At 41.7% G+C, this 18,653-nt stretch overlaps 1 protein-coding gene across 3 annotated transcripts; it reads right to left on the bottom strand.

Moving 5' to 3' along the window:
• Positions 1-477: 477 nt before the first annotated feature.
• On the bottom strand, positions 478-18,193 carry tubgcp3 (tubulin gamma complex component 3). 3 transcript variants are annotated; one of them, XM_085151796.1, is made up of 23 exons: positions 17,987-18,193; positions 16,805-16,912; positions 15,904-15,971; positions 15,236-15,313; positions 14,886-15,094; positions 13,083-13,261; positions 12,640-12,752; positions 11,367-11,492; positions 11,163-11,231; positions 10,943-11,069; positions 10,681-10,847; positions 8,008-8,118; positions 7,783-7,891; positions 6,854-7,043; positions 6,634-6,769; positions 6,463-6,531; positions 6,225-6,360; positions 5,958-6,046; positions 5,732-5,863; positions 5,493-5,633; positions 5,270-5,386; positions 5,063-5,157; positions 478-3,871 (listed from the first exon to the last, which is right to left on the bottom strand). In XM_085151796.1, the coding sequence occupies exons 1-23, from the start codon at positions 18,060-18,062 to the stop codon at positions 3,805-3,807; spliced, it is 2,712 nt and encodes a 903-aa protein (XP_085007922.1). In that variant the 5' UTR covers positions 18,063-18,193; the 3' UTR covers positions 478-3,804. The 3 variants fall into 3 exon arrangements, with proteins under 3 accessions (XP_085007922.1, XP_085007921.1, XP_085007920.1); XM_085151795.1 differs by having other exon boundaries at positions 10,943-11,075; positions 17,987-18,192; XM_085151794.1 differs by lacking the exon at positions 478-3,871 and having other exon boundaries at positions 3,880-5,157; positions 10,943-11,075.
• Positions 18,194-18,653: the final 460 nt, after the last annotated feature.

Below are 18,653 nucleotides of genomic sequence, written 5' to 3' on the forward strand. Positions count from 1 at the left end.
AAAAGCGATGAAAAATGTCAAGAGAAAATCCACAGGCAGTTAAAATAACAGAGGCTCTGACTCATTTTATCGCTCTGGATGACCAGCCAATGCCGGTCGTGGAAAATCAGGGAGATAATGGTGCCAAAACTTTCTGAAGAGGTAAAGACAAGCAGTGTGTGTGCGATGTCAGTTCTTGGTTTAACGGCACAGTGGACTGATGATCCACGGGCAGATGAGGAGTTTGTTCGTCAATGCCGAATACTTAAGTTATTTTGTTTGTTTGTTTACAGTATGGACACTCTACAATAATTGAAAAGTTTATTTTATTCTCAAACCTAATTGGTATTTATTTTATTCCAAACAGAAGTGTTTATTTATTATTCTGAAAGCTCGAGACAGTGCCAATAGTTCAGTGATATTTTGTTACATTACAATGTGGAGACTCTGCAATAATTTAACAGAAGTGCTTATTTTTCACTTGAAATTTTTTTGTGGTCATTTTTATTAAGATTTTATTTTTTATCGGCAGAGAATAAAATAAAACCTGTCTTCCAATTAATTGTATTTGTGTGTGTGTGTGTGGTAGAAGTATCGGTTTTTGTACTCGGTATCGGCAAGTACTCAGATCCAAGTATCGGTATCGTATCGGTTTGAAAAAATTGGTATCCTGCATCCCTATCTTTGATATTATGCACTGTAGTTGATGAGATATTCAAAGCCTTCACTCTACACTGAGGATCATTATTCGGAATTCTTCTTTATCTAAAGCATACGAGTTTATTTACATTCTAATAAACTGAATAAAAATTGCAGTTCTTATTTTTATTATTCGAGGAGTCTGAAAAAGGTCATGCTCAGTGGAGCTTTTACTGGAGTGCACTTTTCTCGCTGCGTCTCACTGCTTATGACATCTTCTATTCATGGGCTTCTTTATCCAATATTGAAGATCCTACAAGACCTCAGTGTGCTTCCTTATCCCACAGAATAAGAATAGAAACGGGTAGAAAAATAAAGCTGAGGGTAATCGTTGCGACTTGGGGACTACACTTCTGGTTAGCAGGTTGCTTATTCTTTGTTCTCTTTGGCTTCAAGCTTAATCCAGGAGGCTTCTCGGTCTCCTGCATGAATTATCTGCAATAACAGTTCCATAACACACTTCTGGGTCATTTTAATAAACGTGTTGTTCCACTGTTTATATAGCAAGACTGTGTCGCTGTCCTTGGTACTGAACTTAAACACACTCGTGACAGAAACTCTTTGATGCCTGTGATTGGGCAAGACCGTCACCTCTCGTCCTCTGATTGGTGGAAACGTTAACTGTGCTTAGTCAGTTATGTAAGCACTTTTTTATGCACACCTGTTGTCAGTAGCTATAATAGGTAAAACTATGGTTAGCCACTTTATTAGGTATACACCTGGGAAAAATGGTAATGCATCACAACACAATCAAAAAAACCCAAAATTAATTTAAAAAAAAAAAATTCAAAGGGTTTTTAGGACTGGCCGTGTCTTATTTGATGAAACAGAGCTCTGCAGTGATTTGGCTTCAAAGAGAAAAGCTGGTCTGGTGTTAGTACAACATGGCCTTTAAAATATTATTTTCTATACTTTAGAGAAAATTCTCCCAGGTAAAATGAAGGCGAGGCCTAGAGTAAGTAAGAAGGATGCCTAATCAGGCGAAGCAGATTCTTCTGGAACGTTTACCTAGACAAGGTCGATTCTTTTTGACTCATCCCCAGGAGGTGGCAGCAAGTTCAAACAAATCCAGCCCAGACGCAAAGCTGCATAGCACCACGTCCACCAAAGTAGAAAGCCACCACACATTCATATAAAAGCAAATTTATTAAAGAAAAAGCGGGACAGTTTGTATCCCTTTTTTGTTTTGTTTTTTAACTATACATTATGTGCTATACAACATAGACAGAAACAGACAGCCCATAAACGCTGACCCAGGTTCAGCTTTAGAGTGATACTTCAACTTTTTATATGTCTATTTGAAGGAATTCATTGTCCCAAAGCATTTAAGTGGTCTTCAGACCATACGCAGCACCCATGTGTTTCACTGACAATAAAAAAAAAAACCCCACACACATCAAAAATCAAACTTGACTATCGCACACGTTTACACAGAGAGGCCAGGGCTTCTCAGAGGCTGTCACAAATACTGACAGTTTACCAAAATTGGAGTATAAATCAGCAGAAGTACATATTTTCCCTGTGAAATATTTTTCAGTCAGCAACACTGCTTCAAAACCAAACTTAATATTAAAAAAACAACAAAAAAACCCCCCCACTACTCACAGATGTTAAAGTACTTATTATTTCAACGTATAATTAAACGCTAATGAGGGATTTGGGCCGTTAGTGAGCCTTTATCTGCAAATGTCAAAACTTTCACCTCACTGCACAAATCTGACTGATAATTCACCGCTTTGGACTTAAATGTTAATTCAAAGCTTTTCCTCCTTATTAACAAAAACTCAAAGGTTATGAATGAACACCAGGAGGACTTTTTGAGATTTGAAAACTAATAACTGACACATTTCCAGCCTGAATCAATGCTACAATACTTTTTCTCATATGAGGCACACCTCACTTTAATAGACTATTAAACAGCACTCTTTATAAAGTCAGAAAAGCCTCAGAAAATAAAACAGACCAAGCTGACATTTATAAACAAATTATTATTTACACTCTCTTCTTAAAGAAACTCAGAAATCAGAGCGTTTTATATTTCCTGTGGTTTTCTCGGTGAGGAGGAGTGAGGTTGTTGTGGTTGCTGCGAGGATTGTGTTCCTTAAGATGATGCATCTCTTTCGTACGGACACAAAAACACAAAACTAAGGAGAGAAATAAAGTGAAACCCACACTTGCATATGAACTAAATCAACCCTTAACAGTCTTTCCTTCGGCTGATACTCAGGTAATCTGATATTTACAGAAGAAACCGGGTAAAATGAAACTAATGTTGATCCTTAATAAATAAAGTAATCTGTATGGACTCATTCTGCCTGCAAGTGAAACCGTCTGTGTGTGATGTGTGGTCAAGCTGACCCTTTAAAAAACAAAACAAATGAGAAACACCCTGCACTGTAAGTAGGAGAGAGTGGAACACTAGGGTTAGGCCGATAAACGGGTGTGCCAACTCTGATCACACTTCTTTAATATTCGATTCGCCTGTCAGTTTTAATGCTCCGACGCCTGCAGAAACACTCTTGTTCAGAAGCAAAGGAGCACAAAACTGACAGTGTTATGAATATCGGCCGTATCGGCTGAACCGTAGTGAGAGCTCGGAGAGCCACAGGTGTCGCTGTGTACAGATGCAGAAACAGGTACAGACATTTTTGCATAAACACTATGTACATACATTATGTGTGTTGGGACTAGATTTGGGAACCCTGCCAAGAGGAACAAAGGTTTGTTGTTGTTTTCTCATGAGTAAGGCATGCCATGGAAGGTGGCCCGCTGTGACCCGGTGTGGTGGGGAGCTCAGTCGGACAGCAGCGTTCGTTACCTCCTCCTCCAGTTTTCCCAAAGTTCATTTTAGAATTTGAAGAATTCTCACTGGAATTCGAGCGCTGGGCTTCCTTTTTTGATCCCGCTCAGCTGATTTCATTGAAGCCGTCTGCTTTGATGTCATTACTTGGCAACTGCCGCTGGTCCAGCAATCCCAGGATGCTTTTTGCGTTTCCTGGATCGCTCATCCAAGGCATGACATCATCACCTCGACATGAAGCGCCTGAAGTCTGCTGTTCAGCCCGTGTCAGTGATGTCATACCCTGCGCTCCAATGTGGGAAGCATCCAATGCTGCTGTTGCTGGATCAGATATTTGACAGTCGTCGCCCTCTGGTGGCACCAATTGAGGCGCGCAGCCTCGGCTCTCTGGCCCTGAAGAGGAAAGGAGTTGATTACACACACACACACACACAAACCCCCCCAGATGATCTAATATTTTCTCTGTAAACTATAGATATGTTAGCTGTGATATCATGAAAGAAACCATTTCCTCAGCAAATAAATAAATCACTGTTAGAAAAAAAGAAATATAAAATGACCATCAATTGCACTCAGTCTGGAGCTCCACGCATGATCTCGCCTCATGAACTGAGGGTGATCATGAGAAAGGTGGTGGATCAAGCATAAACTACATGAGAGGAGCCTGTTAGTGATCTGAAGGTAGGTGGGCCAACACTCACCAAGAACACCACTGGTAACACACCATGTGGTAATTTCAATGGAACCCTCAAGGTCCTCCCTGACCATAAAGGCACAAGCACAGGCCCGTCTTAAGTTTGCCAGTGAACATCCAAAGGATTCAGAAAAGGTTTGAGAGAAAATTCTGTGGTCAGATGACACCAAAATAGACCTCTGTTGGATGAACTCGACCGACTGTGTTTGGAGGAAGAGAAATGCTGAGTGTAACCCAAAGAACGCCAACCCCACAGTCAACCACGGAGGTGGAAATATTATGCTGTGGGGCTGTTTTTCTGCTAAGGGTAAGAAGAACCCAATGAACCTCTGTACCAACTACATTGGTAGTTGACATTCAAATCAATGTATAACTTTAATGTAATGTGAGTAATGCCTCTACATTAAAATGAAACTACCATAAAAAGTAGAGATTGTTCACATCTTTGAAAAAAGATTATTATTATTTCCAGATTATTTCCCCCACTGGCTACATACTGTGGATGCAGCCTCAGACGCATTAGGCCGATTAGGTCATATCCTGACATGTGATTCATATCCACTGAGACCTGGCTACTGTACGTCACATCAGTTATTTCCATTTAGAGTCCATCTGCACACTCAAAATGCTAAAGCCTCGAACAAATTAACCACTTCTTGGAAAATGCAGGAGTCATCAAATATTTGCAACATCACATGATGCATGATTTTCTGCATTTTTATGCGAGAACAATGCGCATAATTTTCGATTACAGTCACAGATTTAAGTAAAATTTATAAATGGGCCTACTAAGTATTAGAACGGTAATAATTACAGTTTCAAAAGACACCGACTTAATGGAATAAACTTTGATATAGGTCGTTTTGGTTTTGGAGTCTTTAAAGTCAAACCTGTAGTGCTCATTGAAGTCCAGTCTGAAGCTGAGGAAGCGCAGGCTCTCATCAGAACTGGTCATCAGCAACACCAGGAACTGCTGGACGATGCTCTGAGAGGGAGAGATGAAGGGAAGGAAAAAAGTGAAATGAATTGCAATGGCTGATTCCACTGAATACAGTTCATGACAACGAGCTGCTTTAGGTGGTGGCTCGAGCTGGTACCTGATAGAAGTGTGTTAGGATCCGGAGCTGTGAGCGCATCTTTGGTATGGTTTCCTGGAACTCTTGAATCCTCTTCTTCTCCTCTGCTTCCTGCTCGGCCGTCACTCCCCACTGACCCTGAAAGACGACGCAAGAAACAGATGACATAGCATCACTCACTATGCATCCATCTCCAGCCAAAACAACAACAACAAATATACCTCTCTTCCCTTTCATTTCTTACCTCCTCCTCTCTCTGCCGCTTCTTCTCCTCATACTGCAACCTGAGGCTGAGTTCCTCCAGCGCTGAGCGGTAGAGGGAGTCCTGGGCGCTTTGAAATTCGATGATTTGGTCAAATATGGCCCTCAGCTGGTTCAAAAGAGACTGGAGATACAATAACAGAGTTTCATTAGGGGTATGCAAAACAGGGAAACAGAGGAATGACTAACAGAACACAGAAATCTTGTGTGTTTGTGTGCTACCCTGCTGTTATTGTCCAGCAGGCATCTTGAAATAATGGTGTCCAGGAAGACATCGTGGGCAGCGATTATGTGGTCGAGGTCCTGAGCCTGACGCACTTTGTTCCACAGCTCGTCCCAGGAGCACTCCAACACCTGCGCACAAATCACAGTTTACTACTGTAACTGATACGGTTTACTGAGGTTTCACAGCCTGCGATAGTAACAGCACTGCTGCTAATGACCTGACCTCAAAGGTGATGTAGTACTGCATTTGGTGGATGAAGTGGACCATCTCGGAGGCCAGGATGTGACACTGATGCAGCACGCCGGACAACTCTGAAGGGTAAAGAGCACAAGGGCGGGACATGTTATACAACAGGAAGTAGGCATGCTATCAAAATATAAATATATTTTGCCATAATGCTACAAAAGATTACGTACAAAAAACCTGAACGAAGGATGTGAGTTAATTTTGAGTGAGTTCTCCACTAAGTATGTGTGTGCGTTTAAGTACCAGGCATGGTTTTTAGTAACTTGGCGTTACACATCTGTCCCTTCCAGATGTCAGTCAGCGTGTACTCCATCCTCTTGGCCCTCCACAGGAAATTGAACACCCGCAGGTAGTGGCCCATGCACTCCCTCGTAAACACCTGACAATATACACACAGACAAATGGTAATACTCACATCTTCAAGCTTCCACATGCAAAAAAATAAAATAAACAGAACATGTGGGAGGCTGTGTGTAGTCACCGTTGAAATCGGTCCATCAACATGGTAGTCCAGACTGAAAACATCCCAACCTGTATCACCAGGAGACACCTGGAGGCCACACAAGACGAGCCATAGTGAGAAAAAGGATCATTCGTCATTATTATTAATTATTAATTCAATTACTTCCTAACAAGCAGGTGATGATGCTACCTCTAGCAGGCGTACGTCCAGCCTCTTGAGGATCTCAGCGTTATCATACTGGGCGTTGGTGGCCCTGACTGCCGTCTCCAAGATACCAGTCAGATTGTGTTGGTATAAAGTGGTGGCGGGACGGGCCAGCTCTGGTCTGAGATTAAAACATGTAGCATATGAGAAAATTAGGACTTGCAGCTTGATCATCAGTGTTATAGATCGGGAAGGAAAACCATACTTCAATAGGTCCATAAGGTGTCTGATGAAGTCTCCCTGGCCCAGCAGCAGGTATCTCCTCATGGCCTGCAGGTGCTCCAGCAACAGGTAGTTACGGTTGAGGACATCCAGCAGGTACTTGCTGGTGTCGAAGTAGGCCGCGTCGATCTTCTCCTGGAACGCTCCCTCCAGGTCAGACAGCAGCTCTGCGGCTACGTGAGCAAGAAGGTATCAACTGGAGTTTCGCTGCTGGCTACATTTTACACATTAATGAATGGCGGTCTTTTATATAAGATGAAAAAAAATTTATGAAACATTTTAAAAAGAAAATTTTTTATATTAGAGTTCAAAACTGCTGATACATGGACCAATATTAATATGGATTAAAAAATGTAACTTATTTATCAAATTATTACAATTATTTATTCTAAGCGTTTAGATTTTTGCTGTAATTTTGGACTAACCCTCCTATTTTCCTTTGGATTCAGGGTCAACCAAGTCTTTGAACTGTTCTACTAGACAATAAGAGAGAAAGAGAACGTCCTTCAGCTCATATTCTAAAAGCCACAGATCAAACTGGTTAGATGAAGTCCTACAGACAGAATCAATAGACTACAGCTGAGTATACCCAGTTCTTCTCTCCAGTCAAAAGGAGAGAAGGACAAGGCCCAAGAGCATCGACCAGTGTCCACTAAAAAACAAACAAACGTCAATACAGTGTAATGAAATCAATACGATGAAGACAGAACACACATGTACACAAAAGGAGGCTCCAAGTTGGTTATGAGCGTATGCGTGTATTTCATGAAAACACTAAAATTAAACCAACACAGCAAACCTCTATTCACAACTTCACCATATTGGTTTTTCTTCTTAATGTCCCATTATGGGCTGTCAGAAACAAAACAAATGGAAGTATTATCTATGAATTTGCTTTCCTGAGACGCTTACCATCTTTTGGAGTGTCTGCAGATTTCGACGCTGCCGTGATTTTGCCTGGCGGCGTTCTATCGTGGCAAACCTGATGCAGGAAGTTGATGGATTTGCCGATCAGCAGAACCTAAAGGGATAAGAGAAAGAGAGGAGATCGCAGCTCCTTTTCAGTCATTTCACAGTCTCGTCTACAAAAGCATGCTCTCTGGCATCCAGTGAAGACATCTGTGATGGCACGCGTACCTTGCGTGCCTGGTCCATGGTGATGAACGAGGGGATCATCGACTTCCTGAGGGAGTACTTGTCGTGCCACAGACGATCGGTCTTCACGTTGGGATCTGATGCTACAAAGAACTATGAACACACACATAGAAAAACACACACTTAACAGTTTTATTTTGCCTGCTGGGTTTAATATCCGGTGTAACAATCAGATAGGCGCTGGTACGCATGTTGACTTTGAAGGTATATTGACATACGTTACCCCACATTCCCAGTGATATTGATATAGCCTGAGGTTGTGTTACATAATCGTTTCTTTTAATTTCTCTATAGCCAGCACAGTGGTTGCATTTGACATTTTTTCCCATTACAACTAGCCCTCACTGTCCTCCATCAGCAAACAAGCCCTTTCCCTCAGAAGTTCTACTAGATGTTGCCGACTTAGTCACCTAATATTGAGACACCTTCATCCACAAAACAAGCAACTTTTTAGACAAACTTCAGCTGCTTTTAGTTGAAGACCAGTGCAGCCATATGAGCACAGTTTTCCCTGCATCTACTCCTTTCACTGAGTAGCAGCAGCACACTTAGCTGACTGCATGGCAGCTGATATGGACATGAATGACCAGTGGATGTGAACTAACTGTACTTATCCAGACAGGAAGAGGCACTTGGCTGAACAGATTCTAATGAAACATTTGTCACTGAACAAGTAAGTCTATAGTCAGTGTCCAGACCGTTGCAGAGGTTTCCATCCTTTGTCACATTCACTTAAATCATCCATTTACTTCAGTGTCAGTACAGCAGCCTCAACTGGCCGTCTAATGAGGGCACTGAAGGCTGTGTACAAGCATACATTTTAAAAACTGATATCAACTGTCAGGCTCACTTTAAATTCATCGTTATGAATCTGTGTGTGGCTGAAATAAGACTTTCACAAGCAGTGTCACTATGAAAACCACACGGATGACGTTTAAATGCCTGATCTTTGAATTCTAAAGCCTTAAGTTGGATTAAGTGTTTTTTAAGTAATTATTAAGTTATGAAGGTTTAAAAACGCTGCAAAATTATTATTTTTTGATCTACCTGTTTGTGTGGGCACAGGGTTGATCTTAGCAAATCAAAATTGGCAAAGATGTATCCCCAGATTGACCCAACGTGCGAAAGATGTAAATTGGCAGAGGCGACCTTGATCCATATGTTTTGGTCCTGTCCCACAATACAAAAGTTCTGGACGGATGTCTGTGGGGCTTTGTCATGCATATTTGGGATAAGAGTGTCACTCAATCCACTTTTATTTTTATTTGGGGTCAATTCCGATGGTCTGGCTCTACCAGCAGGTGGTCAAAGAATTATTGTCTTCTCTACACTATTGGCAAGACGTCTAATACTTTTGAAGTGGAAGGACGCAGCCCCGCCCACAGTTTCGCATTGGGTTAAGGATGTATTATTTCATCTTAAATTAGAGAAAATTAGGTTCGTTTTGAGAGGCTCTGTAAATACATTTAATAAAGTCTGGAAACCCTTCTTGATATTTTTTGACCAACCATCTACACATCTTGTTTATTTATCTATTTTTAATTATATTTGTTTGCTTTTTTTTCTTTCTTCTTATTCTGTATACCTTGGCTGGTGTTATTTTGCACTGATTGTAAGTTTTTCCTTTTAAACTTTTGATTACTTGACAGCGAACAGTGGTGTTGTTTGTTAGGGTGGGTTTTTATTTTTATTTTTACTTTTATTTGATGCTTTGTGTTTTTGTATTTCATTGTGGAAAATAATAAATATATTAAACACTACCTGTTTGTGTGCATGCATTGGTAAGCTATGTGACGCTAATGATGTGTAGCTCCATGTCAGCTACACCAACTACACATTTACTTCATACCATGCTCGGTCAGTTAAGTTGATTCTTGATTGTTTATTGTTTAAAGATTCGTACTTGCCTGAAATGATGAAAAAAGTCCTACTACGCTCCAACTTCAAAGTAACAAGTTTTCAGTGGTAATAAAAATGATATGTATTGTTCTGAAAACACAATGTGGCTGATGCAATAAAGTTGGGCCTAATTCTAGTTTGATTATTAATAACTGCGCACTGTCAAATGTGCAGTTAAAAGGAGAAAACAGTGCGAATAAGCATTCACTGGCTCATTGCCTGAGAGTTCTGCAATGTTACAACCTACAGTGCCTTATTTATTTAAGCCTCTCAGCCATAATTACAGCTGTTGATTAGAGTGCGTTTTCACTGGCTGTGTGAGATCTCCTGGGTAATTTCACTCCTGAAAGCTCCAGTAATTTATAACTCTGTGTTCTTAAACACAGGACTTAAAACCAAAAGTCCAAGCGCTCGGTAATGGTCCGCGCTGGACACATAAATACTGTGTGTGCGAGAGCAATAGAAAGAGAGAAAGGGCGGGGAGAAATAAAGGAGACACATTCATCACTGTGGTCTCCATTACACTCCTCTCATCAGTTCTCATTTAAGGGGCCGTCCTGGCTCTCCTCTCTCTGTAATGTTCCCTCTCATTGGGGTCAAACATCAGAGCAGTCAGAGAGAACATGCGCTGTAATTCTCAGTTTCTCTGTAAAGACATTCATCTTTCTCATCGAATTTTGATGCACTGCTCTGCATTTATTTTGATTACAAGAGGTTTTTATTACTGCGCAGAAAAGATCAGAGAGGCATGTGTACCTCGTGGTAGGTGTCTTCTAACTCCCCGTCGTATATCCACCTGTAGAGGAAGTTGAGAATGGGGTGTGACACCAGGCTGAGGATGTATTGAACAAGCGCTCTCATCTGTGGGTCTCCCGTTTTCCCGTAGGCATGAACTGCTGAAGCCAGCTCGCCACCCTTACGACCTAATGGCACACAATGCGGGGACACTTAGAATGCTATATTCAGTTTAGCTTGTTCACCCACCTACATTAAAACCAACAAGCACGCGTCCACACACCCTGGCAGAAGTCGACGAGGGCGGCGAGCGTTTTGAGCCTGACTTTAGGGTCGTACATCCAGACCAGCAGCCTCCTGAGGGTCAGACTGCTTTCTGTGCACACGGTCACACCCTGGTCATCCTCCACCTGCAGCTACAGAACAGAGAAATTACCTTAGATCAAGTGTCTGCTGATTTTTCCATTACACATTCCCTCATTGTCAGCACTAATTTTGTTTACCTGCGAGTGGAGGACAGAGAGCAGCCTGTAGTACTCCTTAAGCTCCTGGTGGAGTGAGGCACAGAAGCTCTGAGTGGAGAGGAGAGGAGAGGTCACGGGGGGAGAAACACAGAAACAGAAAGGTAAGCATTAGTTGAGGACTGTGTGATAAAACTGACGCGAACAATTAATTCCCATGGCAAATGTGCACACGCACTCACATACCTGTCCAACCAATCCAAAGGCCCGGTCGAGGCTTCTGGCATCAGTGTACTTCCTGACTTTGTTGTGGAGCCAGCCAAGTTCAGCCAGTCTGCTGCTGGTGTCCCTGAGGGACTTGCACAGCACCACCTAGTGAGTCAGAGCAGACATTACAACACATATAACAACATCTGCTTGTTTATTCTTCCACCAAGAGCAGAGCGGAGGCAAAGCTATGTCCGTTTGCTAATTTATCAGCAGGACTTGGCAAAAACTCACAAGCTGTATTTCATTAAACTTGGTAGAAAAGTGGGCAAAAGTAGAACCCATTAAATTTTAGTGCAAATTCTGAGATGCAGCACTGGCTTCGGAAGACGACTGCATTATCATATTGTTCTTTTAGTTAAGCGTATGACAAAAAGGGCCAGCGTGATTTCTAATGCCATGTAGTAGCTATTATGCATGCCATGATTTGACCCTGACAGTGATCCAAATACTGGAATATTTACTCTCAGCTTATTTTTAGACTATAGTATTAGTTTAATATTAGGCCTATGGAAAGGAATCTCTAGCACAGAGTTTATAGACATAATCAAGGTATAATTAAAATCTTAATCAGCCACATTCATTAAATCGCTCACTATATTTTACGCAACACATCTATAACTAACAAGGCCATCATGCAGCAGACGACCTTGTTTCCGGGCTGAAAAGTTCGCATTAAATTTTCATCTGCTTAACAAAAACCTTTTATCACTGGAGCCTTACAGAGAGCTTAAGTGGCCAAAGCAGCCTCCAAAATATCTCCATCCTTGACTAATATATCTGTGCTCTCAGTGGCTCCGTCTCCATCAGGTGGACGGTGTCGGCAGATCGAACACAAGTCTAAGTTTAGCGTCACGGAGTGAGAATATGGGACAAGTTCCATCTATGGCCTTCCCATCGATAATGTGGCAAAAAGGGGAGGAGAGGGGGAATTAAATAAACTGACAGGACAGACAAAAAAAAAAGAAAGAAAGAGAAAGTGGGAGAAGATCGATGTGACTCGGAGCCAAAAAGCTTTATATTGATCTGTTGAATCTTGGTCCTAAAGTTCAGTCAACAAAAACAGTCTTGATTTCATATCATCTATTATGCCTAATAAAGAATGATCTTTGAGCGGCTGGAGCTCCAGGACTTGGATCTGCTGCAAGTCACTGTGGGATGGTGATGATTATTACTCTATGAAATATGTGTACCCTGCTGAGCTGATTGGTCTATTAAGAGCTTTTACAAGGCTAGACGCCGGTTTGGGTACCTTGCTGTCTATTTTGTAGCAGTTATCCTGCGCGCTCATCTTGATGAACTTGCCGTCAATTCCCTGGAAGACGTAAAGGATGTCCCGCACCAGCGCCGCCTCGTTCACCTCACCTGCGCACGCAGAATGTGGAGGATTATATTGTGTTAGAGGGGAAGTGAGAAATGAAAATGAAACTTTAAGATCTCATGGTACATGGATTTCTCAGATAAACTCAAATGTACAACAGGACAGACTGAATGAATAATGCAACACATGACACAACAATGGGAGACACGAGGGGAACAGGGCTCCAGGATACTTCCTCTGAATGCAACATGTTATGTATTTAGAATGTACGGAGGTCAAAAAGAGTTAACTTTTGTTATTAATCTCATGGAGGGTTTTATTTTTTTGGCACGGTCGTGCAGACCTGAAACCCACACTGTATACATGTCACTCACCGGCTGGGTCACCATCTCGGCGAGGACGCACTACTCTGGCAGCGGGGACCGGTGGCCCGAGGGGTGGCCGAGCGGCGGGCGGAACCATAGCGGAGCTGGGCGAGGAGCTTACAGGCAAAGTCCAGGCTAACCGTGAACCCAGAGGCTGACCGCCTCCAGCTGCAGGCTGAGGTGGCTGGCTGAAACACAACAGCACATTTACTTATGGCTGAGCCGTTCTGGATTTTTGTATATACATTTACTATGCACTGAATGTCATAATAATTAGTGATGACGACCATGTTTATGTTTACAAAAGACTGATACTCTTTTCAATGGAACAGTTATACTGTTCTGATCGAGTGGCGCCTTCTAGGGCTGAAAAACTAAACCAGCATGGGCCACTGTAGTTCCTTTAGTGGCCACTTAAGGCTTACGTTTGCCAAACTATTCCTCAAAGCCTCGTTAAACATGTTAAAACAACCAACTTAACAGCATCAAAACCCTTCTTCAGGGTTTTGATGCTGTTTTCAGTCTAACCAGTCTTGCAACCACAGCCAGCTGTAAGCAGCTGCTGTCTGCTGGACCTCACCTTAGATAAGTGGAGTGACTGAACTGAAGCTCTTAACTATGCTGTTGGTGCCTTTTAAAACATTTTAAATGCAATTAACTGACCAAAATGTTTATGCTTCAGTTTTGATGAGTGAAATTAAATTATTAGTCCATTACTAATTAGCAGGTTGTGTCTATACGCTGGTTACAGCTCCCTAACTAAGCTTCCTAGTGTTAGCTATTAAATGATACTGATTCTAAAAAACACAACGTGGCAACAGCCAGGATGCAAATATTGACAAAATAAGAGGTCATGCGAGTGAATCCAGGATTGCCTTAGAAACTAATGGATGTACTGTGTTGAAGTGGTTAGCACTGCAGAGTAAGAAGGTCTTGGGTTCAAATCCACTGACCATCTGGGCCCTCTGTGGAACCTCAAGCTGGTGTTGCCGCAACCGCAGCACGTGTGTGCAATCAGTCAGTTTTTTATGCAATCGTAATCTGCCAGACTCACAGATTATATAAAGGGAGATGTTGAAACGTTATAAACAGTATAAAGTGCGTATAAATGGTATGGAGCTCACTGTTTGCATAACGCATAAATGGGACCTCAGCCCTGCAATATACTGGTGACATGTCTAGGCTGTACTCTGCCTCTCATCCGATCACAGCCGGGACAGTGTCCCACCTTCCCCAAGATCCTGAATTGGATGTGGAAGAAAATGGATGATGTGGCTGACAATCACAGCAAAGAACAGAAATCTCACAATCAAGATTTGTGTTCAAATTTGGAATTTCTTTGGAAATTCAGCAGTTACTTTCTGATCCCTTGGAAAGTACTGGAACAGTCATTAAATAAAGCAAGCCCAGCACACATCTTTGTACTGTTACTTAATTATCACTGTGTGTTGTCCAGAGCCATGGGAAAACTTGATGTTTTCAAGAGGAAAAATTGCCTTTTAAAGACGTAAAGGTGAACCCAGACAGCCCAATGGTCATTGTTTACTAAAGGCCCACTGCATTATTAATAAGAAAAAAATGGGACTAAATGGCCATTAAACTGAGTTATAAGGGGTCAGGCTGAGAGGAAAGAGGCAAGTTCACTTTCTGCTACTGAATGATACCTCTTGTATCTGACATAGGGCTTCTCACACAAACACATCAGAAAAACAACCCTTCACTGCAGAGCTTTTCGGGGCTGCCTAAAACCTCTGGTACGAGGCTTTGACATGGAAAGCTGAAGTGTTAACAAGCTGATATGAAGATGCTCACCCTGCCAGCAGTGGCTGTGGTGTTGGTGTAGGTCCGTTCAGTGTGTAAACTCCTAGACTTGAAATCCCACTGGTCCCGACACTAGCTGACAGGCCGGTGCTCCTCTCCCCATAGCTCAGGGCCAGGCTCTGCGGACGGGTGCAATAGAATGGGGTGGAGTGGGCGTCCCTGGGGAGGGCTTGGGCAAACAGTGCCCCGTAGTTTCCAACCTAGGAAGTACAGTCAGACATTTAATGACTTTTAACTCTGATTCATGTAAAGCTACTCTAATCTAAAAGATTTTTTAAGAGTTTTTAAGTGTGTGTGTGTGTGTGTGTGTGTGTGTGTGTGTGTATGTATGTGTTCCCCACCCTGCTGGATGGTTTGCGGGGGTCTTCAGAAAGGCTAAGCAACAAGTAGAGAACCGACCAGCGATGCTTTAGAACACCCTGCAAACAAGAAAACAACATTAAAAAAAAATACCACCTTCAAATCAGTTCAATTCGATTTCATTTACATAGCGCCCAATCACAACAACTGTCACCTCGAAGCGTTTTAAGGTAAAGACCCAAAATCAATACAGAGAAAACCCCAACAATCAGACAACCCCTTATGGCCAAGCACTAGGTGAAAGTGGGAAGGAAAAACTCCCTTCTAACAGGAAGAAACCTCCAGCAGAACCAACCTCAGGGAGGGGCGACCATCTGCATCTGCCATGATTGAGTAGGGGTAAGGGGAGTGAGACAGGACAAAAAGCACCCTTTGGAAGACTCTTTCATTTAATAAACAAAACAGTATTGTTATCTGGAGGGGTGACTGTGGCGACTAGTGAGACTTATTAATAAATAAATAAATTAATATACAATTAATGACCAGTACTGTGTTACCAGCCCTTCAGAGGCTTACTCTGAACCAAATTAAACAGGTCTCTGTTATATGCAAGCAGGCTGTATCATGAGTCAAGTGGGAAATTGTTCCATTAAAGCTTTAATACCTCTGTGGGTAATAATACCTTTCAGAGAGAAATCCAAATACCAACCTGTGTCTGAAGTTTCCTGTGCAGCTCTGAGAACAGAGCTGCATCTGCTTCTCTCCGCTGCTTCAGCACTGCAAGAGCATTAAGACCGACTGTGTTAGGTGGCGTTTCTCCTCCATGAATGGCTCATTTAACAGATGAACAAAGCTGGAAATGGTTCTGTGCCAAACAGGTTTTTAAATAACAAAAGGAAACTTTCCACAAATGGGATATTGTTAAAACTGCAGACCGAGACAAAGAAAAGTAGGAAATGTATTGTGGAGGTTCAAAAAGAAAGCCAGCAGACTGCAGCGCCCTTCTGAAAGCCCAAAGTTGCTCATCAAGATAAAGCATGCCGTGTTTGTATTTATAACTGCCCTCATATTGACAACCAACCCTCCAGCTCTGGTACACCCTGTCACTGCTGGCATTTAGAGCTGCAAGACAAATGCTATTTCTTTAGCAGTCACTGGAATACATTATTTCATATGCTCAAACTCACTCAAAATTAATTTCATTTAAATGTCTGACTGTTTCACATCATTAACCAATATAAAATATCCAGTTATCACTTTTGTGGCAATGTTGCAATTAAAAAACACAAAGACTAAGCAAAAACTTCTCATAAGTCCACCTGGGATAAATAACTGCTGTACAGTAAGTGCTGTGCTATTTTGGTTTCACAGTCTGCAGCAAAGCTTGGATCAATGTTTTCCCACTAATGGTGTGACCTTGCTCCCATTTAAGTCAAATAGGATTCTGTAGTATGGTGGAATAAAGATTTTCCAGCACATGTATTAAAGCTGGCATTCTGACATAAGGGGATCAGATGTCACAATGACTAAATGAAGTAATATACAGTGGATTATAATGGATTTGCTTTCACAGAGGGAGGGAGGAAAGCATCAATCCAAATGCCACTCACGCTCTTTCTTTATCTTCTCTGACACCAGGAACTCGTCTCGTTCAATAGTAGGGGCATAGTTACTGCCAATGACTCGTACTGCGTACTGGAACTGGTGGGCAACTTCAGCTGGAAAAACAAAACAAAAAACAAATATCAAGACATGACCAACAGCTTGAAGGAATGTACAAATGACAGTGTGTTGACTGGGGGATTTTTCCCCCCTGTTACATCATTACTTTACTTATGTTTTACTTCTTTTCCAAAAGCACAAACAGGATATAACAAAATGAACTTACAGACCAGGAGAGTGCAGATTTGCCATTACTTTAATAAGGATAATGTATGATGGGACAGTGTTACTAACACTTTAGATACAGATTTTAAAAGCTAATTTTCATTGCAGTTGCTAACTGCAAAGGTTTTGGGCCTTTGATCAAAAGTGACTTAAAAAACAAAAACAAAAAAAACCCAACACTGCTTCTGCTTCTATCTACAACAGGGGCCTGCAGCTAGCCAGGCAACTGCATCCAATTTACCACACAGATTAGAAACAGAGCTAAGTGGCTAGCAATCTAAAAGATAACCGAGAAAGGCGAAGCACTTTATTTGAGCAAAAGTAACGGTGTAAGACAGCGACTCGTGGAAGCACCGAGAAGCTGTTCAGCTGGATGTGCAGCATCTGGCCAAGCCAATTGGATGACAGATACGCGAACCGAGCCCCCGCTACGTCCCGTTTTTCCTCACAGCTAAAGCGATAGCCACATAAAAAGAAATCAATATATTTTCTTAACCATTTAAATGTGACATTGTAGTGACATGTTTACTCCTGAAGGCCTTAAGAAATTAATAAAATCATATCTTCAATTCGGCAATTGTCCGAAAGACTGAGCAGCAGTTATTTAAGTAAAACTTCAACCGTTTTCTACAATATTCAGTCTGCAAAACAAACCGGGTGAGTCGGCGCCCGCTGCTTAAAACGTTTAATAAACAGAAAAATCAGAGCGGTCTAATGTGAAATATTAATGCCGAATTTGCCACTGGAAGTTAATCACTCACATACTGCTTCGTGTGAAGCATGTATGATTAATAACAGGACGCGAAACAACAAAAAATTGATTTTTTGAATGAGGTTAGGTTTGGCAGTTCCTGACTACTACAGTAGTGCAATAGCGCGAAGCTTGCTAGCAGTAACGGATGTACCTTCGCTTTTCCCCGTGATTCTGCAGCAGAGGCTTTGGAGAAGGACGTTTGGCGATTTCTGATCCAGGGTTGCCATGCTCTCCGTGGCAAATGGGTAGTGTGTTCCCCAATAAATGAATAAATGTGAATGAATAATATGAACTAACTCAAATCCCCCACTACGAGCAACGCCATTTTGACAACTTCAGGCAAGCTAGGAAGAATTTGACAACGACCAGCGCCATTTGCCTTCAAAATAAAAGCATACATTTTCTTACCTATTTCTTTTAAAAACTTGCACAACACTAACGAAGGCTCAATAAATAATGTACACATCAAAACTAGAAGCACGGTTCCGCGAAAAAAAATAACAAGACGATAATACATACGACGTCAAGAAAGACGAGGAAGACAAGATAACCAGATAAATGAATATGTAAGGGGAACTTGTAATGTAAAAAAGAACCTTTTGACTGGTAAGTAAGACCAAAGGTGCAACATGTATGCCGGATGTTTAATTATCTACCAGTCCCATTAATAAATAAATAATGAACGGCAAAAATACCAAAACAACTAAAAGCCTATTTATGACAAATCATTAATAAAGTTGTTACAGTTTAAACCAAAATCCATCACGTAGGTTTTATTTTGAAGTTTCAAACAAGAAACCGTGGTTATTATTTCTATT

Source organism: Neolamprologus multifasciatus, chromosome 23 (genome assembly GCF_963576455.1).
Source record: "Neolamprologus multifasciatus chromosome 23, fNeoMul1.2, whole genome shotgun sequence".
NCBI classification, from domain to species: Eukaryota; Metazoa; Chordata; class Actinopteri; order Cichliformes; family Cichlidae; genus Neolamprologus; species Neolamprologus multifasciatus.